The 26,405-nt window shown below is 45.2% G+C and overlaps 1 protein-coding gene across 2 annotated transcripts in view; it reads left to right on the top strand.

Moving 5' to 3' along the window:
• The window catches only part of LOC126541316 (E3 ubiquitin-protein ligase HECW2-like), an 80,814-nt gene extending 55,567 nt beyond the window's left edge, over positions 1-25,247 (top strand). For both annotated transcript variants that reach the window (XM_050188049.3, XM_050188048.3), the window contains exons 17-25: positions 3,642-3,928; positions 5,050-5,162; positions 9,931-10,051; positions 10,612-10,725; positions 11,950-12,201; positions 13,664-13,943; positions 14,752-14,866; positions 15,813-16,011; positions 21,255-25,247. In XM_050188049.3, the coding sequence (XP_050044006.2) occupies positions 3,642-3,928; positions 5,050-5,162; positions 9,931-10,051; positions 10,612-10,725; positions 11,950-12,201; positions 13,664-13,943; positions 14,752-14,866; positions 15,813-16,011; positions 21,255-21,366 (1,593 nt within the window). In that variant the 3' untranslated portion in view covers positions 21,367-25,247. The remainder of the gene's footprint in view (positions 1-3,641; positions 3,929-5,049; positions 5,163-9,930; positions 10,052-10,611; positions 10,726-11,949; positions 12,202-13,663; positions 13,944-14,751; positions 14,867-15,812; positions 16,012-21,254) is intronic.
• The last annotated feature ends 1,158 nt before the right edge of the window (positions 25,248-26,405 follow it).

Here is a 26,405-nt window from a genome sequence, read left to right as displayed (position 1 = left end):
TCCGCGAACTAGGCCCCACGGCTGGTAGTTTGTATGTCCTTTTTCCATTATGTCTCGGACATGATTTTATTTTATTAAATTGAATGGGTGTGTACGACGTCGCCTCCCGTCTCATGCCTCTGGTTCACGGTCGATCAGGCGTGGACCCTATCGCCGGTCAGCAGTCGAACCCTCACTAAACGCACGCGGGGTGGGTTTGTTGTCGCCCCATCCCCTCCGGTCCGGAGAGTGCGAATTACCCCACCACCAATCTTTGACAGCTTTATATAAGCCAGGTGCAGAAAGAGAAAGGGCTGGCCATAAGAAATGGTGACAAGTCTCGTGAACAGAAAGGTTGCTGAACAGTAATTCCAACTCCTCATTTCTCTGTGATGTCAATACAGCTGCACTTGTATTAATCCGAGCACATGAATTCCAGTCTTTAAAGTCCACTTCAAAAGTTACGGTCTTAATGACTTAATGCTATGCAGCACTCGAGTAGTGCAGGCTCAACTTATTAGGCCAAGCCGCTCGCATGTGATAGAGGAAGAGGTAAACAGAGATTGGAGGAATGATCATTACCCAGGCACACATATAATAAACGATCAGACACACATATGTTGCTGAGTAACTGATTCATACGAAGGTAAACAGAAGTGGAGAATAGAGGAATACAGTAGTACTTTGTTTTGTTATGCCTTTACGGATATTTCACTTTGCCTATTTAGCTTCTTTTTATTGCCTGCTTCTTGCATTTTCTTTTCTCTCTCTCTTTCTGAGCCTTTGAATGTGGTTGCTTCTAGAAGTGTCTAATCGCATTTTACAATCAAACCAATTTATAATAACCCCATTTAAAGGGAGCATTCTGCTACTATGAACAGTTTATCAACACGCAAGAAGTTTTGCAAGGAGTTTTGCGAGACAGCCACCTACATATAAATAAACGGGTGTCCTGCTCAGTTTTGTTACAGTGAATGGGATAAATAGTCTCGACGAGTCAGGGAGGGGAGGAGGCTGCGTGGCACCAGCCTCGGTGCATGCCGTACGATGCAGCCAATCGGTGTGCTCCCCCCTCTCTCTCTCTCTCTTTTGCACAATAGCGTTAAGGGCTCCGTGTCACAGAAAACGCGGCGTCCCGTGTCCAGTGTCTGCCGCCGTCTCGGGAATAATCATTCTAAACCACGCAAACCCAGCCACACAGGCTCTCCATGTAGCACAAAGAAGTTACTGAACTAATTGAATTTCTCAAATTAAAATGCTTCAGAAAAATCGTAATGTAGGACTTGCACAAAACTCACAGACATGATTGTATCAGATTGTAATTTAAAAATGTGAGGAAACATAATTCTGTTACGTGCAAACTAAAACAAAAACCCCTTTTAACGCAATAGCGCTTTCCAGCTGCTGTTTGAGGTCTGTCTTAGTAGGATCGGCATGGCCTGCTCGGTTCTTGCACACCATCAAAAAAAGAACCCCAAATCTTGCCTTTGTGTATAGCGTTTACCACCAGCGTTTCCCGGTAAACATTAGAGTTACATAAGCTGCAGTTGCCGGGAAGCGTGAGAAGCACTCGGGGATCTTTGAATGCTATTGCATTCCACTCTTAAAGGTGAAGATTAAGCGTTGTCCAAATATTTTTTGTCTTACTTTCTCTTCCTCCTCCCCTTTTTCGCTTTCACGTGTGCTGCCACAATTATGGCATTGTCTAGAAAATCTTAGCTGTGACGCGCATCACTTTCTTATTCTTTTCTAATTCACATCAACAGCTTCACAAGCTTGGACTGCCATTGTCATGTCGACACTACTTGATAAACAAGCCTCTCTGACCTATTTCTGCAAACAGACACAGTGTGCGTGATTTTAGGTAATAAAGCATGATGTAGGATTCGGGGGTCATGGTCTCAGAGCCTGGCATCGACTGACGGTCACTCTCTAGCCAATGCTGCCGGTGCGTCTTGCAATGGATAGCTGGCCTAGCTATCGGGTCGTCACACGGTGCCTAAGCAGGCCCACGCTGTCGGCCTAGCTTTCTTGATGAGGGTTGCTTCTTTAGTGACGATTACCAGGTCGAGAGGATAGAGAAACGGAACAGGGAGTTTATTTACATATAAGAGGCAAACTTATCTGCAGAACAAGGTCATACTGACCAGAAGCACTGGTCAGAGCAGAAGTTACAGGTCAGAGCAGACTACACCTTTCTGGGAGAGCACAGGTTACAGATCGGAGTAGAATACATCTGTCCGGGAAAGCACACCAAAGCAGCCAAAAAAGACCACTTTTAATATGGTCATCTTCCCTAGATGAGTAGACTAGAAGATCTGGGGACTGTCCTGGCCAATCGTAATCGTCAAATCGTTCGCAAAGTTCCACCTATGACGTCGTACCGTTCTGCCGACCTCCACTTCCAATGTAGCGCGATAGCCCCCATGTACGAGGCAACCATGTGGCAATTTGGGATCCTGGAGTCAACGCAGTTCCCATGAAAGTTTTCAACGTTGGCGCCTTCTATCAATTAGTAGGCTCTCCATGATGATCAGCTTGTAAGGGTCAGGAGACTGGCCTTTGTGGTAGTAACTGCTTCAACAGAGGGCGGCAGGTGTTGTCACCTCGAAGTGAGCTCCTTTGTTAGCGCTTGCTTGGACACTTCCATTTTTGTTTGCAAAAACAACCAAGTGCCACAAGTGATGGTGTAAAGGGGAAAATCGGACATCTACCGGGCTTCCGCAGAACTACTACAGAATTGTAGCCCGCAATTGCAGCCCGCAGAATTGCGGGCTTCCGCAGAACTACTACGTCAAAGTAATGGTGTGTGCCAGAAATATGTCATGGCGGCCATCTTGTTTGTTGATTGCCAGTTTCAATGCACGGCTGCATGTCTCTACCGTCATGTGGCGATGGTTTTTGCATACCTAGCACAGTGCATAATCTTGGGCTCGGTGAGAGAAGTGCAGCAAGGACAAAGAAATGCACACCCGAACGAGATGGATTTGTTTATGCCACATTAGATGGCGGCTGCTGCATGGGCTTTCACGCATCCGACCATGATTGAGCAATCTTCTTGACAATACGCATCCATTGCTTCGAGGACACTGGTTTCAGTACCACCAAACAGGCATCGCATGCGGATTAGGCATCACCGGATGTGTGTTTGTACCAAATGGCTGTATTCTCGGTCAGTCACTTTTAGGGACACAAGATCCAATCACTTTCGCGCTCAGCACCACACGTGTCAGTGTCCACAAGAGATTGATTGCATGAGGAACGCTGTTGCTCGCGTGGAACGTTGTTGCTCGACGTCTGGTGCCGGGTCATGTGGAATCTCACAAAAGTAATCATATATCCAAAAACAATTCACCGAGAATACCGCTCCTGGCAGCACCGCGATCACTGACCGACGCATGGCATGCACCTCGTGCTGCTGGCAGTGTGATTGTACAGCTTTAAGCAAGGCTTCCAAAATAGGCTAATGAAATTTTGACAATAAAGTTTCATTTTGTGATGCATTCTCTATCTCTACTGTCTCATTTCGCAGCAATGAAATTCTTGCGAAAGCGAATTTTTCGCTTCCCCTGCCAGTATCGTTATTGCCGTATTTAATTGTATGTTTGTGCCATATGAAATCACAGTGTGTGGACAACGTTTTGTTGTGTGAATGTATGCAGGGTGGCAGCAGCACCAGCGGGGGTCCCGTACCACCACCCCGCCCCCCGGGCAGTACAGCAGGGGCCGGGGCCAGCCTGCCGGGTGCCAGCAGCAGTGTGCCCACAGCCTACAACGATAAGGTCGTGGCCTTCCTCAGGCAGCCCAACATCCTGGACATCTTGCGCGAGCGCCACCCTGCAATGGCATCCAACACCGCTCTGCGCGACCGTGTGCACGCCATCCGTGCAGAGGGAACCGCTGCCCTGGGACGCCTCTCGCACGACCTCGACCTCACCATCTTGCTCAGGTGCCCACCCACATCGCTTTGTGCATGCCAAGTAGTGAGTTTTAACTCCTTGATGTCCTCTGACCAATTTGCCTGAGATAATTTGTCAGAAGACACTAAATATAGCTTCCTCAGGACAGCCTGTCATGAATTATCTCTGCAACTGCCTTTACATTTGTTATCTGAGCTGTGGAACTGACTTCAAGATAATTACTCAAAATCTGCAACACTTTGTTATGTTCTGTTCTCCTAACTTGTTTGTTCTAAAGACAAAAATCTTGCAAACGGGCTGGAATGTGGGCTCGATGGTTAGCTGGATAGGTCCGATTGCACATCTGCTGCAGAGCTGATGCTAGCGATGCATTGGCACTGCGCAGCAGAAACACATGAGCACATTAAAAAATGATTCATTCGAGTTTCCTCTTGTGGGAATGAGAAATAGTAGCAAGGAGTTTGGTCGTAATTGGTCTTATTCTGTATTAGCCTTTGTACCTAGGCCTTTCTTGAGTGGGTATTTCTTAGTCAATTTTGTTGTTGCCTTTCTTTGAACTATTTTCATATGTTATTCTACCTGTACATCTTGTGTCTGGGCATGATAGCTTTGTAGCAAAATCTGTACTCGATAATGTCTTTCCAATCCACTTGATCTCTACCACTTGTGGTGGTGTGCCTGCACGTTAGGATTACAGCAAGAACAGTGAGAATTTATTCTCCCCATTCGAGAAATGAGTGTGCCTTTTATACTTTCCTGAATATTTCACCCCACAAAGCCCAATGTATCATTTTTGATATGCTGGGTTTGATATCTGAAAATACTGATTTGTGCAAGAGAAGATTAAATCAAAGCCCATAGTAGCGTTTCTGACACGCTGGAGCAAAGTTTCAGTTGTGAATAGTACTTTAGCAAACCAAATAACTATGAGAATAATTAATCGTAGCTCAGATAATGTTTAATTGTTTGTTTATTTGTTGTAACAACAAGTTGTTATAATTTTCTTCGATGTGGAATGGTCATTGCGCTTTGTGAGGTTAAGACAAAAATTGTTCTCAAGATGAGTATCCGTTCTCTTTTTTTAAGGAGGTCCTCATGCTCAGAGACACATTTTCTTACGTATCTTCCATACCTGTTCACTGTTTTGCAGCTTGTTTGAGCAGGAGATCATGTCATACATTCCGGCCCAGTATTCCACTGGAAGCAGTTCTAGTCATCGCTCTCCACGGGACTCTCCTCAGCCATCTCCCCAGGCTTCACCAGGTGGGTAGCACGTGATATGGTTATCTTATCATATTCGACTATAGTTCAGCCCTTCGATGCCACACTGTCGATGCATCGCAGCCTTGCTTGTAATAGTGTACAGTAAGTGTTCCTTAATTTGACCCCCGTGGATTTGGAAAATTACATTACTTGGGCGTTGCCATTGAAATTGTGCTCCATCTCTTGGGATTACACAGTAAACAATTTGGAGGTATTTATCATATGGCTGTGCAGTGTATAGTGTATTTGCATGATTCTCAGATGCCCCCGAATCTAACACGCTTATAATTTTTCATGGGTTTAAAATAAGAAAATAAAAGTGCACCTAAATGTAAAATACGCCTGATCTATAAAAGAAGAATATAGCGTGACCCCCCCCCCGCATTCGTGATCAGAAAAAAACTAGACGTGCACAATTTACCTCCACAGAAGGGAGCTTTTTTTTTTAAATGAGGTTTCATAGAAGTCCAAATGAAGTCCAAAAAATCCATCGGCGACTGTATCACTTTCGCAAGGTTTTACGTGAATCTGTGTCGGACTTGTCGAAGTATGCGACCAAGATCATTCCTGGCACCGTGCGCAGATAGCAAGCTTGACGCTGCACCAGAAATGCTGGCAGCCGTAAATGCCGACATATTTGGTGCTGAGTTGCGCGAAGTCTCGTGAAAGCATTTGTCTGAGAATCAGTCAATCAATCACGCTACTCCTGATCATAGTTGAGCACGAAATGAACCCACAGCAACCTTCATAAAAACATGCTCTGTTGCCATTTTGTGATGGCAATGATGCTACGTCTGATGGCTTTGATGGCTAGCTGTTGCCAGTGCCGCGAACGCAGTTATGGTTTCATATTCGATTCAGGCAAATACAGTAATTTGAAAAAGCTCCAGGTAACTGCAATTATGTGGCTTGAAGGGGGCTGCATTAGCGTATACCTAGAACACAGCTGCCAATTATACATCCCTATAATCATCATTCGGAAAGGGTTGAAGGAAACGCTTTGCAGTGTCCATGGTGTGTCTTTGTACTATGATGCGTGTGACAAGCACTAGCTTTTACAGTGGAAGACGTGATAAAAGAGACGCCCTGAACCATGTTGCCAGTAAAGAAAGGCACATTGTGACCAGCTCACCAACTACATCTCATTACGGGACTGCATTGCGAGCAAGCTCACTGAAATTCTCTTATGTAAAGGGACACCGAAGTGAAAATTAAGTTGAGCAGTGTTAGCAAATTGCACTTCTACAATGTCAAAAATGCCTCTCTTACTGCGAGATAAGGCCAGAAAAGATACAAGAAGGAAAGAATGGTGATGACACTGCCTTGCCGCATAAGATAAAGAGTTTCCACAACGATAGTTTCTGAATCAGATTGTCGTGATGTCATCGATTTCGATGGCACCTCTTCGGGCATGGTTAATTTTTATTGGCAAAGTGGACTGGCATTGTATTCTAAAAGAGCCAAAGACTGAACATCGGAAGTTTTGTGAACATTTGTGATGCTTAACAGCCCAGATATAAGAATATGCTTTGAAATCTATGGCATCACATTGATGCACCAGTGCTAGCGTTATGGCCAAAAAGTTTGAAACTGGCCCTCTTTTTCTGTTTCTATCTTACCACAAAATTGAAATAATACTTGGTGAGTCAAAACTGATTTAGTGCTTCTCTTCGTGTTCCTTCAAGGCACTCAAGTACATGCAAGTAAACCTCGATATAACAAACTTCACTATAACAAAATTCTCGATATAATGAAGTATTTAACTTTTCATAAATTCTTGTCTATAGAACATCATGTATTTTGAACCTCAATTTCTTTATACACGATTTCAATGTAACGAAATTTCACTGGTGCCGTGAAGGAATACATAGACAATGAATGAAAACTTCCAAGAATTCAGGTGATGAAATGGTTGAATTACATGCGGCTGCTTGTGCTATTTTGCTCGTGTAACTGAGAGTGAGTGCCGAAGCGAAGCAGCATCACATTCTGTATAAAGTCGAAGTACAATAAGATTCTATGACACCCCATGCACTGTATGCTTTGGGTGCGAGTCAGAGCGTGAGAGGATGAGCTGAGAAATTAAATTGAGATCGATGTCCCGTCTTCCATGCGAGCAGATGGAAAGGGCTGAGGGAAGCTCGCTCGTGTCAACATGGTCAAGCGGGGGTGAGAGAGAGGGGGGGCAATGGAAGGGCATGTTGGTGTGTGCCACCTTTCTTTTGGTGCGGCCGTGGCCGCGAATGGCTGAGCGCAGGTACAGCCCATGCACCCTGTTTTAGAGGTAATCTGCCGCATATGGAGACTGGGCAAGCTGAGAGGGTGTGGAATAATTCACTGTCTTCCCACTCGTTATACACTGGAGGTTGCGTAATCTCAAGTTTCAGAGATGCATTGAAGCGAGAGGCTGATAAAGCATTTGCTCCCTGCTGCTGGCACATTTCATGATAGCATCGTCCCACTGTGGGTGACAATATCAGCAGCGAGGGCGGAGTGGATGCAAAAGTGTAGCTGGCTTCGTTTCGTACCGCTGATGTGAAGATATTGTCGACCCGGCCTGAAATTATATCTCTCGTTGCCGACTCCCAAACTCAACAAAATGATTTTTTTTTTTCCTGATTCAGATTTGCTTTCTCCGATTGCCTGATAATTAGAAAAATTTTGCGGCCCCTTCTGTGTAAGAAAAATCCATCGGCGACTACTTAATGGCTTAAAAGATTGAATTTTATTAAACGAAAATTTTGATATAATGAAGCCAATGGCGATTTTACCGATTTCATTGTATAGAGGTGAAACTGTGCTGCATCTTCAGGCAAAGGCTAATAATATAAAAGGCGCAAAAGTGGTTGGAATTAATGGAAAGGGAACTAAGGAAGGAAATTAATAGGAAGTTTGTATCACTAAGAAATAAAAGGTCGCTTTGACAAAAGACGAATGTGAGAAGCGATAGCAGTTACTAGATTTTGCTTGCTTCAATGTATGGTGCTTGTGGAAACCTATGAGGCAGCAAGTTGCAGTCTGCATTATAAGGAATAGCAAACCATATTGTGGGTAATAATAAATACCTCTCTCTCTCTGTATTGTGGAGATGTCTTCTGACGCACTTCTGGAAATGCAAGTGGCACAATACGAAAGACGTGCCACGATTCATGCTTTTGTACACAAATTGCGTGTATGTTCAGGCAGAAGACTGTTGGAGCCAGCTGACACGTGACACAGCTGCTTAGTGCCTCAGCATGAAACTCCAAAAATGCGGACTTCGTGGATATTCCGGACTTAATGCACCGTCAGGGTTCCCATAGAGCTGATGCATTTTCCCAGCTGATTTCTCGAATGAATTTAGGCCCCAAAGTTCAATTTTCCGGACTAAATCACTCATTCTGATGTACGCTACTTGGTTCTTGAGGGCTACCATGTTGGAATTACCCCTGGCTTGGCTAGGCTTGACTTTCAGTGGCCCGCTGTATAGCCTCCAAGATGAGGATGCACATGCCTTCAATAGGGAGCATAGGATATCTTGCAGTCTCGGACACCATGCCCGCTCTTCCTTGGCTGACAAAATGCTCGAATGGGCAGTAGTTTTTCTTATTTAATTTTTTGGTCAGCACTATCATCATAATCACTTAATTCAGGATCCATTTTTATTCATTTATTGATTTTAAAGTTTCACTTGCTATTTTCGCGTGGTGTGTCCACAAAGCAGAGGTTTCTGGGAGACGACGTTGCATCTTTGTGTGCGTTTGTGCAGCTTTGGATTTGTGTGACCAGCACCACCTCCTTCACCTTCACTAGAGCCAAGTGGTACAAAGAAATGGGGCTCGTTTCTTCGATCCCCATGGTGATCTCCAGCAATGTAGATTGCAGATCGCCAATGCGGTGACACTCTTCTCAAACTATATGATACAGAGACTATGTCACTCTTGCGCAAATCCAAGCGAATCTGATTGCCTCCAAGCGTAGTATTAGGCAGGGCATTATTAGTGATGTTTTTAAGCCGTTCTAAGCCTAATATATTTTCCTCGCTGAGTTTTTCGGACTGTTTGATTTTTCCGGTGATTTTTCAGTCCCCGCAAGGTCCTGAAAATCGGTCATCGACTGTATTCATAATGTCACTAAGTTTATAAGGGCTGGCAAGAACTGTGCATTGCATGTGTACGTGTGCTCTTTGAATGTGTCTAAGGCACTCTGCACCTTACCACCAGCGCATTTAGACAGAGTACTTCCACAAGTAATCTTTTTGTTTGCAGACAGGGCCCATATTCTTAGCCACTTTTGTGAGGTTTTGCTTGACTCGGCATCGGGTGCATTGACGTCTGCGATCAACATCGTTCCTTGAGTGCCACGCGCACTGTCTTGGCACAGTGCTAGGAACACTTGTTTCCTGTGTGCATGGAACAAAGTTGCACGATGCATCCGGTGCCAAGTCATGTGAAATCTCTCCATGTGCACCAGGAATACCTCTCTTGGCCAACTACTGCTCGCAGCGTTTCTCCACACTTAATAGGTTACTGCAATAACTTTGGTGCTTTGTTTCCATCCGAATGGTTTTTCTGAGTAGCGAAGCATAGCTGTATGTGTTGCATCACACCAAAAATTGGGCTTGGGTATGGTGTTCATGTCGGCAGTATTGATAATCTTGTAAAGCACATTGTAAGTGTTACTTCATGCAATTTTAACGCAAGTTTACTGGTATCAGTTCATTGTGCTACAGTATTTAACTGCTCATGTGTCACAGTGCGAGTTGCCAATGGCCCGCTATTTCTTTCAGGTCTGCAGAGGGCTAATCTTAGAGCTCCAGCGCCTTATCGGAGGGATTTCGAAGCCAAACTTAGGAATTTTTACCGCAAATTGGAGTCCAAAGGCTACGGTCAAGGGCCCAGCAAATTAAAGTGAGTACTGTCACTTTTGTAGTGGACTTTGTTGTGCTCTAACCAAGCGAAAACAGAATCTTGTGTGATTAAAGCCACTAATATTTATTTGAGTACGCATAGTTGGATAAGGTGCACTTGAAAGCAGAATTATGGCTTATGGCCTTAACAGGTGTACACATCTGGCCATGTTTGAACAGAGTTATGGCGGGAGCAATTATGCAGAAAGATCTGCAAGAAATGTACGGTAGATAGACACAGAGAAATTAGTGTTTGCGGCCACTGGATCAGTAGCACAGCTCTGTAGCAGTGGCCAACATATTATTCAGCAGCCTGAAAATCAAACATGGGCATGTTATGAATAATCATGCCTTAATATGTCCTCCAATCATCCGTTGTGGTGATTGTGAAATGTGCCATCCTGTGTTCACACTTTATTGCATGGCAGCTTAGGAGTGTACTATGCTTGCAGCTTATTTACTTAGAAAATGGGTAAATATTGGCCAGAATATAGCAGGTACATTTCTTTCTAGGCACACATTTCTTTTGGTTACAGCATTTGCTTGCATCATTTACCACAGATTAAACATTCGTCGAGACCATCTGCTCGAGGATGCATTTACGAAGATAATGGCTGCATCCAAAAAAGATCTTCAAAAGTCTCGACTCTACATAGGATTTGCCGGAGAAGAAGGGTGAGATTTTTTTATCTAAGTACTGGTTTACTGCATTATGTGTTCTAGTTGGGTCTTCAGGCAGCTAGTAAACATGTCACAATCTGCTTAGGTTACAGCTGAAGAGGTGAGTATTTTGTGCATTGACATTCAGCATCCTAAGCTTGTAAAAGCTTTGAAATATCTTTGAGCTTCGATCGTTGGTCTTAATTTTTTGTTTGGTAGTGCAGGCTGAAAAAAAAAGGGGGTTTACCATCGGTTAAACAAAATAAATTTGTCAATACAGAAATGGAAAACGATCAGACACCAGATGCCAGTTGTGTATAAAAATTTTTAAGGTGTGATGTAGTACAAAGCCTTTCATAGTGCTCAGGCAGGCTTGCATAAACTAGCATTATGCTAGAACTCTGACCTCTCGGGTGGCTCCTCTCTGGTATGAGCGTGAACTACCTCAACTGGGAACAGAAAATACCAGAATATGCCACAGAAGTGAAAGAAAGGAGAAGGGAATACCTTCCAAGTTGGGATGGGGTGCTTGGGGGCCATGTCACATGCTGAAGTGCAAGAGAGTGAGGTGACATGTACTATTGGAATTGTAAAGAAAGAAAGAAGGGACAAGATATTGGAATTCTAAAGAGCTTCCTATAATGTTTTGACTGGTGAAGTTGCAGTTGGTGGAAGTAAAGAAAGTCATCGCCAGATCAAACTTGTAGGCAAGTTTGTAGTGCTTTTATGAGTATCTGTCTCTCATCTTCAAGGACCCATAGTATGCTAAGTGGTACAGGAGATTTCATACTTGGAACAATAAAGTTTGTCTCCTGCTGTCCCAAATGTGCATCTGAGTGCTATTGGGAACTAAATTGCACAGAAATTATTTCTTAGTTTATTTTCGGTCTTTTTTTCGCTTTATATTCTCAAATTCTGCACGTGTGGCTTTTGGGTTTATGGCTTTGTGCATATTATATTGATATTTTGAATGGTACTCACATATGAAAGTTGTGTACCTTTCCTTGGTGTGTATCTGTTCATTTGATTTTTTTTTTTTATTGATCTTTCTACGAATGTTTGTCTTTTATATGTATTCAAGTTGTATTTCAAATGCAAAGATGGCACAGCCAATGCTCTATGACAAGGGCCTCATTACTGAGCAGCTTGTTCTCCCATCACCCCTTCAGAAGAAAACAGAATTATACGGAATGTGGTAAACAACACAGCACAAATCTTTCTTTTTTTTTTCTCATGCAGGCTAGATTATGGCGGACCCTCCCGAGAGTTCTTCTTCCTGCTGTCACGGGAGCTTTTCAACCCGTACTACGGCCTGTTCGAGTATTCAGCCAACGACACGTACACGGTGCAAGTGAGCCCCATGGCAGCATTTGTGGACAACCAGCACGAGTGGTTCCGCTTCAGCGGCCGGGTTCTCGGCTTGGCTCTGGTGCACCAGCACTTGTTAGACGCCTTCTTCACCCGGCCATTCTACAAGGCCCTTCTAAGGCTGTGAGTGTCGTGAGTGATTGTATGGGTGATACCGGGTTGTGCCAGCAGTTTGAATAAATTAGAAAGCAAGTGGTGTGTGGCAGTATGCAAGCCCCACTTCTGTACATCACTGGTGCAGCCAAATGATAACAGCCTTTAGCCGAAGCATGCACGTATTGACAAAGGCATCATTTCGTCAGAATGCCAGTAGAGCCATGAAAAGCAGGCAGTAACGTTTTGTGACACTCTCTTCATTCAGCCAGAATGCTCTGGGATATTCATCTGATGTGCGAAACTTTTTGCTCAGAAAGGTGTTGTATTCGAATTATTGCGTTGCTGCATGAGCCGCAATGGTGTGCCGGTCAACGCTCTGCTGGAATTGAAAGTCTTAGGGACAACCCAAGCATCTCTCTGCCGCCCACCTCCCTCAACTCGGTGCCAAAGGTCTTGCTAGGCCTAACCCACTTCACCTTAAAGCCATAGCCTACAGTGCTTCAAAAACAACTGCTTACAATTGTAAAATGCATTGTTTTGAGAACGCTTTTCACATCCATTTGCACAGAAAAGATGGGTTGCTTTTAACAATGTCTAGACTGCAAACCCCGTGATGTGGTCGAGTTGTCTTGTATCACAGTTCTCATTGATGTAGAGGTTTGACAGTGGTCATCGCTCATCATGAAGGATAAATTGGGACATCAGTTTATTCTATCGATTATTGTTTTTTGTGCATGAGAGGTTTCAGTTCCAATGTTCTAATGCAGAATGGTTTTTAAAGGGACCCTGAAACACATTTATAACTAATCAACGTGGTGTTACTATTAAAGGACGTCGCCTCACAGACATCTTCCCACCAAAATTTTTCAAATCTTTCAAGTGTAAGCTGAGTTGGACGTAGTTATCACACCAGTGAGAGGCTTTCTCTCTCCTTTCGTCTCCGTTAGTGCACTGGAAGTTACAAAGGGGATGTGGCAAGGGGGCAAGGCTCAGCCAAAAGTGGAGCATCTCACCTGCGAGAAGGCTCAATGCGGCATATATGCTATGCAGCATGCTGCTGCTATCTCGGAGGCTACATGCAACTGTCCTGTGCAGACTGGCAGTGTAAAGACGAAATGCTTTTTCTGTCTTTTTGATATCGCAGATAAATATTTTTCATTTATTTTCGTCCAAATTAGCAATAATGGTATTACTGCAAATGTTCTCGCAATCATGCATCAGCCAGTAGCTGTTGGTGGGCTTTTCTGCTTGCGATAACGACATTGTGAATGCGGGAGCAAGCAATTTTTCTTTGTTTTTCGCATGAGATTGTAAATTCCCTGCTGCATACATTGCAATAATGCTTGGCTCACATGTTAACAGGAGCCTCTTCTACAGATCTGCAGCATTCTTTTGCTATGTTCCAGAAGTGTTTCAGGATCCATTTAAGATGTGTGAATGAGCTTGCTATGCTTTTTATTCCTATATTGTGACTTGTGTGTGCATGCAGACCTTGCTCGCTGAGTGACCTGGAATACCTGGATGCGGAGTTCCACCAGTCGCTAGTGTGGCTCAAGGAGAATGACATCACCGACATGGGCCTTGAGCTGAGCTTCTCCGTGGTCGAGGAGGTGGCCGGCCATGTGCTTGAGCGTGAGCTCAAGCCTGGTGGCCGCTCTATGCCTGTCTCAGAGCGCAACAAGAAGGAGTACATTGAGCGTATGCTCAAGTGGCGCCTCGAGCGCGGTGTTGCCCAGCAGACCGAGTGCCTTGTGCGGGGATTCTACGAGGTAAGCAGGCAGGAGTCTCTCACATTGCAGTGTTAGTTTATTGTGGGCTTTCCCGTGTCTCAAAAGGGTGCAGTGTGTGTTGTTGGCATTTGACGCATAGTAATAGCTTTGAAGAAAGATTTGTGTTTAGTTACGGCCTGTAATGTACAACTTACAGCATTACAGGGCAGCCACCCTCATAGTTATTATTGAAGTGAAGGGCTTGCACTTCCGATATACTGTATATACCCACATAATGAATGCACTTTTTCTTTCCCGGAAAGATGTGACATTAAAACACGCATTCAGTGGGCAGGTATGGCTTATGCTGAAGATTCCAGAAAGTTCAAAATGGTTCAGTTAGCTAACGTGCTGCTGGTGTACCTACTGATTACTGGCCTCATGAAGCTACACATTGTCATTGTTGTCTGAACACCTTGTCATATATGCAATTCGGTTCTGCAACCTCTGCTCCACTACCCTTGCAAATTCACAAAAAACATGCAATTTTGTTCTTCCATAAGTGAAAATATGCAACATTTATTCTGTGTCAATAAACTCTTGTGAATATACGTTAAGAGTGCTAAAGGTCGCTGCACACAGCTATAGTCACCTGGCACATAAGGTGACTTGTTCTTAAAGTCCACTTTAAAGAAAGGCAAACTGCAAACATCGGCCTGTGTCGATAAATTCAGTGTGTTTGAGTTATAGCTTAGCATTGGTTTGGCGTGTTGTTTAGTTATGGTGTACTGTTATTTGTCTAAGGTAAGCAACAGATGAAGTTTAAATTTGAAATTTCCTTCATTACTCTTTTTCTCTGTTTCAAAAGGTTGTGGACTCCCGCCTGGTATCAGTCTTTGATGCCCGAGAGCTAGAGTTGGTGATTGCTGGAACAGCTGAAATAGACACTGCTGACTGGAGGAAGAACACGGAGTACCGATCTGGTGAGCAGAAAGTTGTTACCTTGATATTCACCAACATTCTCTCTCGGTTTAAGGAATGGTTAAGTGATTATAGCTCTCAAAGGAAACAAGCCTGAGGCATGGTTTCTTTTGTAAAGGGGTGCTAACACAAAATTACTTGAGCTCTGTTTTTTGCACTTAGTCAGTAACTATTGACCCAGCAGTCAGGCTAAAAAAATAAACAGCAAACAGTAAGAACATCGCACGTACGCACGTATGCTTCGTGTGGGCACATGTAAGCTTCATGTGCAGTCAGTACAAGACATCCACTGCAAACAGTGTTGAAACATCTTCATTCTGTTCAGGCAGGGAGGAGAGATGCGGAGCCCTCGGAAACACAACGGAGCACTCGAAACGCCACAAAATGCAAAATCCACTGTCCCTTGACATTATGTGTTGGAAAATGGCACTTGGCAAAAGATGCCTACAAATTCTTTACGGAGTAACTTGGGAACATTTTAAGCATTTGCATTCATTTTTTCAAGTGAAAAAATCAAGTGATCGATTTCTTTTAAGAAATTGGCAAGCCACACAATTTAGTGTTTTCAGTAAATGTTGAATATCTTTATTGTGCTGTCCTCATTGATTAACTGTTTACCTGTGTCTGTGAGTTCGTGGGAACTTGCAGTGCAACTCATTTTTAAAACCTGACCATTGCGGGCATTGGTGGTTTCCTATGGTCGACGATAATCTGTACAGGCCTGTATCTTTCTTAAATGCACTGATGCTCTTGTTGTACTTTTACTGTAGCATGCTTTGCCTATATGTTGTCAGATCTAGAGCATTCGAATTTGAGTTAGTGTGTACATAGCTCACAACACATTTTTTACGTTCATGTGTTCCTGTTGTTCCTTAGTGTGCTGCTGCTGTTCCAATGGGCTAATCACCCTAAAACTGTGGTTCTGAAATCAACCTTCTTGCTATGCAGGCTACCACGATGGCCACCCTGTTATCCAGTGGTTCTGGATGGCCATTGAGAAGTTCGACAATGAACGGCGGCTCAGGCTGCTCCAGTTTGTCACAGGCACCTCGAGCATCCCGTATGAAGGCTTTGCCGCTCTGCGCGGGAGCAACGGACCTCGCAAGTTCTGCATTGAAAAATGGGGCAAGCCAACTAGCCTGCCAAGGTATGGTGCAAACTCGTGTTTCTCTGCTTGTCACCCTACTCTCACTCGTGTTCATTTACTTACTTTTTACTTTTCTGCCCCATTGTCACTGAGCAATTGCATAAGAGAACAAAAGTTTTGTCAGTGCTTAGGTGCAATGTACTACTGCATTTGCATAAAGCATATTGTGAGACTTGTTTGGGAAATTACTATTTGAAAGCACCCTGCGTCCCAGATATCATTTATTTTTTCGTCCTTCAAGATGCGGTGTGCTCCACCTCTGTACAACTAAGATGTGCAGAAAAATCCAGGTCCTCGATGTTGCGTGGAACATACAGACACTCGTAAGCAAGAGGGAGCCCATGTCATCAAGAAGCTTTTTGCATAAGCTCGAGGCAACATGCATATGCAGTGGAACCCCGGTTATATGTCCCCCCGTTTCACGACGACCCAGGTTTTACGACGGATTAGCGCAGTCCCAGCGAAGTCCCCGTAGAAGCAATGCATTGAAAAACCCCGGTTATCCGACGCAATTTTACGCCTGACCCGCATTATGTGACGACCCTCGCGAAGCGCAGGACGGAACAGCGGACAAAAGAAAAGTGTTATGGGTCTCTTTCCTCGCTCCGTCTCTCCGCATGCGTAGCGCTTGACACTGCTCGACCGGTTCGCTCCAGCGCAGCTTTCTTCCCTGCCTCATCTCATCATTTGTTTCTCTCTTCCCCACTAGCAGCCGTCCGCGACGCTTGCTTTGCTGAAATAGCGCCTTTTCTTCTCCACAATCACTTTCTCCCTCTCTTCTCGGTGGCGTCGCCTCTTGTCGCGTTGGGGAAATGATTCTCTCCCCCCCACCAGCAGCCACCCACGATGCCCACTGTGCTGAAATAGCGCCTTCTCCACAATCACTTTCTCCCTCTCTTCTCGGCGTCGCCGCCTCTCGTCCTGTTGGGGAGGCGTTTCTCTCCTTCCAGTTTCCCAGCAGCAGATCAACGACAAGGTAGCATGGAGAAGCCCAGATTTATTGCATGTGTTCTTTGTCGTAATCCTAGCAACCAGCATTCAGCGGAGGTTTTGAGTTGTGTGGAGCAACACGACGCACGATATCCCGAAAGTGGAGAGTTCTGTCGGTCGGCGATAAGCTGAATATTATCGAGGAAGTGTAAAATCGGCATGGAGCACGAAAGCCAGCATTGCCCAGGACCTTAAGATACCGGAATCTTCGGTTCAGACGATCCTGGCAAACAAAGCGGTGATATTACAGAATGCCAACAAGTTCAGGCTCAAGCGGAAAGTGGCAAAAGAAGGACAGAATGAGAAGTTAGAAAATGTTCTTGTCAAGTGGCTGCATCAAGCACGGCGCTCTGCAATCAACGTTGACGGCGCCATTCTAAAAGAAAAGGCAGACCTTGTGGCATTGCGTCTGGGCATCGATGACTTTCAGGCATCGAACGGGTGGCTGGATCACTTTAAAAAACGAAACAGGATTGTGTACAGCCACTTCTGTGGGGAAAGCACTTCCGGGGACATTTCGACGGTGAAAGAGTGGATGGAGTCGCTGCCGGAGATGATTGCTACATACAAGCCCTGCAACGTTTTCAGCGCCGATGAGAGAGGTATTTTTTACCATATGCAGCCCGAGCAAACCGTTGTGTTTAATGGTGACAGCTGTCATGGTGGCAAGCGAAGTAAAGAGCGTGTGATGGCACTATTCTGTGCTAACGAGGACGGTTCCAAGAGGCTGCCCATGCTCGTTGTTGGAAAGTTTGCAAAGCCACGGTGTTTTAAGAACTTGAAGACGCTGTCGTGCAGCTACAACTTCAACAAAAAGGTGTGGATGACGTCTTCACTCTTCAGCAATGCAGCGGCGTGATAACAAAAGTGGTGCTAAAGTGAGGAAAATATTGCTTTTCGTGGACAACGCACCGTGCCACCCACCCGATACGTCCAGCCTGAGGAACATAAAGGTTTTTTTTTTTTCCCGGCCAACTCCACAACCCGGCTGCAGCCGCTGGATGCCGGCACCATTAAGTGCGTCAAGCAAGGGTACCGGAAGCGGTTAGTGCAGCGTCGGCTGGCGGCTATGGAGCACAGCGAGTCGGAAAAAAAGATCACTGGGCTCGACGCCATGCACCTTATTGCCAGTTCGTGGAATGCAGTGTCATAAAGCACAATCGCTAACTCGTTCAAGCACTGTGGCTTTAAGTGAGAGACTGCCTGGTCTGCTGGGGACGCAACAACCTCGATGCCGCTCGAGGGTGATGCAGGCTTCAATGACGACGATTTCGAGGGTTTAAACCTCATCACGACCTTCGCCGAGTGCGTGGAGGCCGACGACAACGTTGCGATCTGCGACGAGGTGTCGCTGGATGATACCATCGAGGAAGCTTTGCCTAGTGCCAACACCCGCTGCGACATCAGACGAGGACAACGATGATGTCACAGATGCCGTGCCTGTGCCTACCACGTTCGCCGAGGTGCTACGGCACATAGACGGCATCCGGAACTTCATCTGTTCACGCGCCGCCGCAGAGGACCTGCTTTTGGACGTTGCCCAACTTGAGTGAAAGCTCTTGGTTCACTGATCAAACAAGGTCCAAAAGAAACTTACCGACTTTTTTTAAGGTTCGCGTCGGCTGGCAGGAATCACGGCAGTGGGCAGTGGAGTGCCGCAAAGGTTCGTTTGAATAAAGCATGATTGGTACCTGTACTGCAGCATTAATTCTTATCACATTTACTTTTTTGGTAATTTGGGTTTCCAAGTCCTGCAGAGTATAATCGTATAATCGTATAATCGTATAATCGGGGTTCCACTGTAGCTAGTGTTGCCAGGAAGCAAGAGCTTCCCGGTGACACATGCTATGCGGGAGAAAGGCACAACACTCTGAGAGAAATAGTTTGTATTTGCAAGCACAGCCACCCATGTGTACATGCACGTGGCCCATAGATGAGAAGTGCGCATCATAGTCCCGTTAGAAAGCATTTGCCTAGCACTGTCTGAGCGGGACACTGTTTATTTTAGAGCGATGTGGCACCTAATAAAGCCAGCTCTTTCTTTTGGGGTTACCAAATATTCCAAATTTCAAATACAGATTGAACACTTCAGTTTCAAATCCGAAACATTCTATTGAATTCTGATGTTCAATTTATTTAAATATTTGTTTACAGCCAAATGTACAGGATAACTATGATCATTGCAAACTGCCAGCCATGGAAAAGGGGCCCATGGTATTTTTCATCATTTGCTTCAAATATACATTTTAATATAACCAAGTTTTAGACTTCTGCTCGAGCAAATACTGCTTAGCTATGTTGACCTTCAGATAAGGTTGTGTGTATGAAGGACCTATTGTCTTTATTCTTTCTTTTTCCCCCCCCATCTCCATTCGCCAGTCCTTAGTGATTATTTCATGTTCTTCTTCTTTACTTTCACAAGCACTGAAATATTTAATATCATATATATTGTCATTTAAGGACTTTACCTTTCTTTAGATTTCAGCCCGAATTTTTGGTGTGCAGCTCATACGCAAGCAAGAAGTAAACAAATTTGGGTCTGCTTTGAAAAAGCCATATTTTGTGACGACAGCAACTGTCTTGTCGACAAGCTTTCTGCCATAGGATTATCTACCGAGATTGCAGGGGAAGAGGAGACCGATACACATCTGTTTACCACGTCGGTACCGCACGGGGATACTGCGTCTGATGGTGTGCGCGTGTTTGAAAAAGAGGCTGCAGCCCATACACAAATAACTTTTTCTGAAATAGTTAGGCCTAAATTGAGCGGTGCGGCCCTTGTGCTAGGATATTATAATATGCAGTGTTTGTTTAACTATTCAAGGCACATTTCTTTATTATGTATACTCAATTGACTATTTGAACAGTGTTACGATTTTGTTGTTGCTATGAATATTTGTATCTAGCTGTCGCTACAGCCGAACCTCGTTATGGTGAAGTCACATCCAGCTCGAAAATGCTGTCATTACAGTGAAACCTCGTTAAACCGTAGTCGGCCGGAGCTCGGAAAAACTACGTACTAAACAGTAGTACTGTTTAACCGAAATAGCATGAGATCGCCCACTTACCTGTCGAAAACGGAACTCAGAGAGAGTGCAATGAAAGGGGGAAAAAACATGCAGTATTTATTCACTTCACGCGACATAAGTGTTATTTTCGTTTGATGCCGCGGTGGCCTAGCACGATGACAGCGGCCTCAAACTTACTGAAGCTGCGTGCCAGCTTCTCAGCCAGCCCCCTCCTCTCGACAAACACTTGCACGGCAGATTCCTCGTTGGCGTTACGTATTCTCCGTGCACGCGGGCAGTAGTGCTGCATAAGTCCCGGGGCGCCTTTTTCATTGCCGGGTGCCAGAGTTCGGAAATCTTTTGGTCTGGAATAGTTACATTATCGTGCTCCTGTTCTCGTTGCGACGATTGCATTCATGAGGCTGACGTAGCGCACAGCTTATGCCATTGTCGGGCCTGAATCGCCCGTGCTGTCGCTTTCCGTGTCGTCCTCATCACTTTCGCTAGTCGACACTTCGGCAACAACAGAGGCAACGATGGCGAAAAGTCGAACCTCGTAGCCGACATCTCTTCGCGGTCGCAGCAGCGCTGCCGAGCAACTTCGCATTCCAAATGCCACACACTGTAGTCAGCAGCAGATCCATGTCGCGGGCCAGCGCCGACTTCTTCGTGTCACGTTCGATAGCACGGACGATGTCTAATTTTTCTTCTATGCTGAGCACCCGGCGTCTTCTTTATCCGAGCTTCGGCTTGAAGCGAGTTCTTGCTTGCACGACGCCACAACGCTCTCTGGCACAGCGTCGAAATGATCTTGATGTTGATGCGGCACAGGGCGCTTGGAGGCCGTTGTACCGATCTCTGAGGCTCGTTGTTCTGCTGGGCCGCCCGACGGAGACGACGCACCGCCGTGTTTGCGCGACGAAAAGTGGAAACGCTACGTTTTAACCGATGCGTACGCAATAGGCTGGTACGGTTTATGCGGATACAAAATACATTATGTTCAATGGCCGCTGAGTCAGGGAATTGACTTTACTACTTTTAAACCGAAACTACTGTTTAAGCGGGTACGGTTTAACGAGGTTTTACTTATATCCAATATTCGTTACCAGTTGATATCGACAAGAAACATTCTGGATTTTCTTAATTACATCCATTTTCATTGTATCGTGATTTGACTATTGTGTTTTAGCATGTGGTTATGCATCACCAGACCTGAAACCATTGCCTTACTTTTCTCTTGCCCAGGGCTCACACCTGTTTCAACAGGCTAGACTTGCCCCCATATTCATCGTTTGATATGCTCCACGAGAAGTTGCTCCTGGCTGTTGAAGAGTCGAGCACATTTGGCATTGAGTGATCCACTCATGCTCGCGAGGAAGCAGAAGTGTCACCAGGGGTGTCCAGCACACGTCCAAGCACATTTGGCAAAGCACCGTGCCTGCACCAAGTTTGTCATCGTTCTGTCGTGGGGAAGTGCCTGCAACGCCCGCTGCCAATTCTTCGGGAAAGCCATCCACATTGACGACAATCCCCTTGCTAGGGTAGCCTTAGCCTTCCAGAGCATGCTGGGAAATTTTTGTTAGCACCATTCCTTTTGTTTTTGTCTTTTCTTGAGACAAAGGCCAGCTAATGAGTGTCTGACAACTGCAACCCGGTTGAAGCTTGGTGTACCCGATGATGCATTTAACGTGCACAAGTCATCTCCTCCTCGTCTTTTGCCTAAGTGCAGGCCTGGACCTTTATTGCAAAGGGCCTTAGGCTTCAATGAAGGCTGTGCCTTAAGTTTGAAAAAGTAGTAGTTGAGTGCAGCAGATATGTTGCAATCTTGGTGCAGTTTGGAAATGCGATCACTGCATAAGCTGCATTCGGTTGAAGCAAACAAGAACCACATTGACTATGCTGCACCAGAATTTCTTTGCTGGATGAAAAAAAAAATATGTAGCAGAGGTTGTTAATATCAGGGCTGCTACAACTTCCACTGCACCCACTCCCACCCTATTCTGTTCTTTTTTAACGCTGCGGGATAGGGCGATGCCCTGATGTCCAAGAACGAACAGGCACTTGCCGCGAGCTCTGTTTGCTATGCCATTGCAGTGAATGGGATTGTCATGTGGAAGGCACTGCCCATTTTTGATGCGCCGGCTTGTGGGAGCACAGCTCACACGCGTTGCTGAATGAAACTTCACCTCTGTGAGAACCCAACACCTGCAGCTGTGTGCAGTGACTCTTTTGCACGTCTCGTGTCACAAGGAATGATGTCCAATGTCCAGTGCTCAGAGTGTCTCGAGGATGCTGACCAATTTAGTTGAATGTTTATAATTGTGCACCGGTTTTTACGTGGAGTGTCCCGCGCACTGCCTCCAAAAGCCACTCGGTGTTTTTGTGGATTATGTGTACACTGGTGGCCGTGATTTTTGATGCCAGCTTGCTGATATAGCAGAGAAGTTCCTGAGGGTGCTGCAGTCATTTTATTATTGAGCAGTGTGTGTTAGGTTGACCTTATTTAGCACCAAGAAAGTGTTGGTTTTATTTATTTATCATACGTCTCAGGGCACCATTGGGTGGAGTGTTAATAATTATTAACAAGCTCTTTTTAGTGTGTTTTATTGAAGTTTATGCCCCAGTGCTGAATAAGCTTGCATCGTTTTCTGTATAGTATCGACAAGGTGGTTTACTTTTTTTATATTGTTAGGAGCACTCGTTATTTTATACAGCCCATGTGGCTCTTTAGAGAGCTTCACGCCTAACCAGTTAACTAATCATTGTTTTAGGAATATATGTATTATGATTATTAATATTATTCAAGTATTTTATGTTGTGCTGTATTGTACAATTTTGACTTGCAAACACAAGGTTTGTGTTGTCCTGTCAGCCATGTGGTTCTGCATTTTGTTAGTATTATTATTACCGTATTAAGCACATTGTGATAAGCTTATTGCAGTGTGGTTAGGACTGTAACAGTAATTTCTAACCTTGCTTCTCATTCCAAGAAATATTATATAGGTAGAATCCCTCTCGCTCCCCTTTATCCTCCTCTTCCTTAGGCACATGGTGTTCTCATCTCCTCAGATGATGCCATTCTCCCACAATGCACCTACATCTTCTGACCTGTCCAGTTTCTGTGCTGCCATGTTTGGTTTTCTTTCCTTTCCTTTCCAACAGCTGAAATAGAAGTGGCATTTCTGTACTACTCGTACCTTTCGGTGTAAAAGCGCTAGAGTCGTGCTGTTTGGAGACAGATGCGCCTATTTATTTCCTCTTTTCTGGAGGCGAGTAGCAAAACAAAGAACAAAGTGCGCCCTACTGTGGACCTCAACACCTACAATGACATCTTCGCCACGCTTCTCGAAGTGGTCTCAGTGGCCATGGACATTGCGATATATTGTTGTGCTACATGCAAGATCTGAGTGTTTAGATGCATATAGATTCTTTGAGGAGCTAGAGTACTATTTTTTGATTGGCTGTTTGATTTGTAATGCCTGTATCCATCACCTAGGGAACTGGCCAGTGTCAAGTTGTTGTGCCATGACTGATGTTTGCATTAGTCAACTGTTGTGTGTTTAGTGATCTTTCATGTGCAACAAAGTGTCACAAGCCTGCTGTGCATTGTGCTGCCCTGTGTTGTATACTATTGGCTCCTTTAACTATTTTTATGGAATGATTGCAGCCTATATAGCGTGTGTTTTGAGAAATACATGTTGGTTCTGTGTTGTACAGTATGAAGATGCTGCGGGACTAAACTAAAAATTAAGCAGTGTTAAATACTGTTTTATTAAAAACAAACCTTGCTTGCATCAGTGGACAGCATTCAAAATGAAGCCAGCCTCAGTAAAAGCTTGTTTTTATGCGCTCGTGTTGATTACAGTGGAGCAGCAAATGCAGAGTGTGTAAATGCACTTCGTCTGTTAATCAAGAACAATGTTCTTTTTATTTAGCATTTTGATGACACAACAGCATTGCAGGCATCGCACTAAATTTGGCTGCCACATCTTATTGTGAAAAGCAGCATTTAAAAGCTGTGCAAGACATATCTATGGCATTGGTTTGGCTGCATTCTTTGCTGGTTGCTCAATGCTCTTGTCAAACCACCCTTCACTGTCCACTGCATGCTGTAAATCTATTGAAGTATTTATTCTGTTCTTGCCTTCTTTCTGAATGGTCATAGCTTAGTCAAAGTTCAGATATCAAATGTGAATGCCTTGAGGAAAGAGTTTCTTGATTATTAATAGGCTGTCATGCTTGCACAGGTGCAAGATGAGCAGTTCAGCTCATTTCATTGGCATGGGTGCTCACTTGTGCACTGTGCTGCATGTCCTGCTGTGCAGAAATAAGCCAGATTATGACTGCATCCCCTGCATCTTGTTTTTACGTGGCCTCCAGTGCCTCTCAAATCTGTTAATGCACTGGGATTTCTTTGTTGCTTGAATCAGCTGCATGGCCAGCCCAGTAGTGGTTCAGGTTGCATGGATTCAGGCACTAGCTGCCCCCGTACGGAGACCTTTAACGAGGGGAGAGAGATGTGCGACCAGTGCAAGGAGGTGTGACTCCATAGGTTGGATGTGTAATGTGTGTGTGTGCGCGTGTATTGTCGTGTCATGGTCACACTTTCTCCTTGCATTCCGGTGTGTTGCACGCGAAAGAAAGTTGAGTGTACAAAGTAAAAAACAACAAAAGAAAATGCAAGAAAGGGCACTTGCCGATTCTGCACCCCTCTGTGGGTGGTGGCTTACTTTTTTTTTTTTTTTTTTTTTTTTTTTTTTTTTTTTTTTTGTACAGCTGCTTGCAGTGACCGTTGTGCACTGCCCATCCTTTGCACGGTGATAGAGATCGCGTATCCCTCTCACCCTTGCAAACAAAAGACAAGAGAGGTACGCTGGCTTCCTTTGCCAGCGGCGCTTGCTGCGACTATTTTGGTATATGCTATGGTGGGAAGCGCGCAGGCGTGTATGTCCACTGCTTGTGTGTGCAGCAGGGCCCCTCGGTGCCTGAGGGTGTGGGCTTGCCGGCAGGGCCCCAGATGGCCCCCGCACAACGCGCATGCGCACTTCCCTTTGTTTTCTACGAACCCCCGTCCCGCCATTCCTCATCCAAGTCCCTCCGCTACTGCTGCTGCCGCCGCCGCATGGCGTCCGCATCGTGCGGCCATGTGCGTCTTTGTACAGTATGTATATGTAAACGAGAACACTTGACGCAGCGCTCCTGTGTATTATAGAGCAATAAAAAATAACTTACGCTCGATTCCAAATGCCTTGTTCTTGTTTGCGGGCCCCCGAAATGAGTGTCGCATCACGCATTGACATCGTGTCGCAGCGCTCTAGCAGCGTATACATTTGCAAAAGTGTTTCCCAAGATTAATAATTCTAAAAAAATGCCGATGCGGAACGAGGAGAGAACGCTGATGCTAGATCTCGACAACAGCACCGAGATCTCGCATGTCCAGCACTCGGTATTCTGGTTGGTATTGGGCTCCACGTCCATATGCCGAGTTCAGCAAGATGACAACACCGAGCTAACATAGACACATCATCGGAGATAGTTTCTGCACCCCCCCCCCCTCCCTTTATTTTTCTTTAGTTCCATGGTCTCTATTGGGGGCGAGCTCCACCACTGGTAAAGCTGGCGTCATCATCGTCGTGACGTGGCATGAGTGATCACGTGGACACAGCGGCTGCTTCGGAAGCGTCGAAGCTAGCTGAAAACGAAAGTTTACACCTGCGCCGCGGTTCTAATTGGTGAGGCCTTCCCGCCTTGGGTGTCTGCTTGAAAACATTTGAAAGCACTATAATAGTTATTGGCTGCCTTTGGAGGCGTGCAGCATGGTAGGCTACTGCGCGGTGCCGCAGTGCCGGACGCACGCAACGGAGCCCGGTGTTAGCCTTATTCACACGTAGCCGCAGGGCAAGGAGCTGCGTTAAGCTTGGCTGGCGAAACTTAGAACCGGCATACAGCCATCGGCTACAACGCGGGTGTGGAGCAAGCACAGACGCGAGGAAGATTTCTGCCACGGCGCCGGGTCTACGCGATGTTCGGAGAGTAGCAAAAAACGCGCACAGACGCTCGCACGCGCCCGGCTGCCCGGCTAATGTCATGACGCTTTATTAGGTCTATGAACTTGTTGATACTGGACTCCAGCAAGTTCATTGCAATGGAAAGGGAGCGATAAGAAGCGCATTAAAAAAAAGGAAGGCATATAGTCATGTTTGTGTTATGATTTAATGCACTGGATTACGAAAAAGAAGCAGAGGGAAATCGAACGCCGAGAAGACCGATAAACATACAGTGGGACGCAGCTTGAGAAATAATATTAAAATGTCCAAGAATTTAGAAGACAAAGAAAGATTGAACAACTTTACACAGACGCCGCTCAGTTTCCAAGTGGTGCCGGCGTGGCTTGTC

The sequence above is a fragment of the Dermacentor andersoni genome, chromosome 2 (genome assembly GCF_023375885.2).
Source record: "Dermacentor andersoni chromosome 2, qqDerAnde1_hic_scaffold, whole genome shotgun sequence".
Taxonomy (NCBI): domain Eukaryota; kingdom Metazoa; phylum Arthropoda; class Arachnida; order Ixodida; family Ixodidae; genus Dermacentor; species Dermacentor andersoni.
Note: the sequence above shows the minus strand (reverse complement) of the source record. Positions and strands in the feature narration are given on the sequence as shown.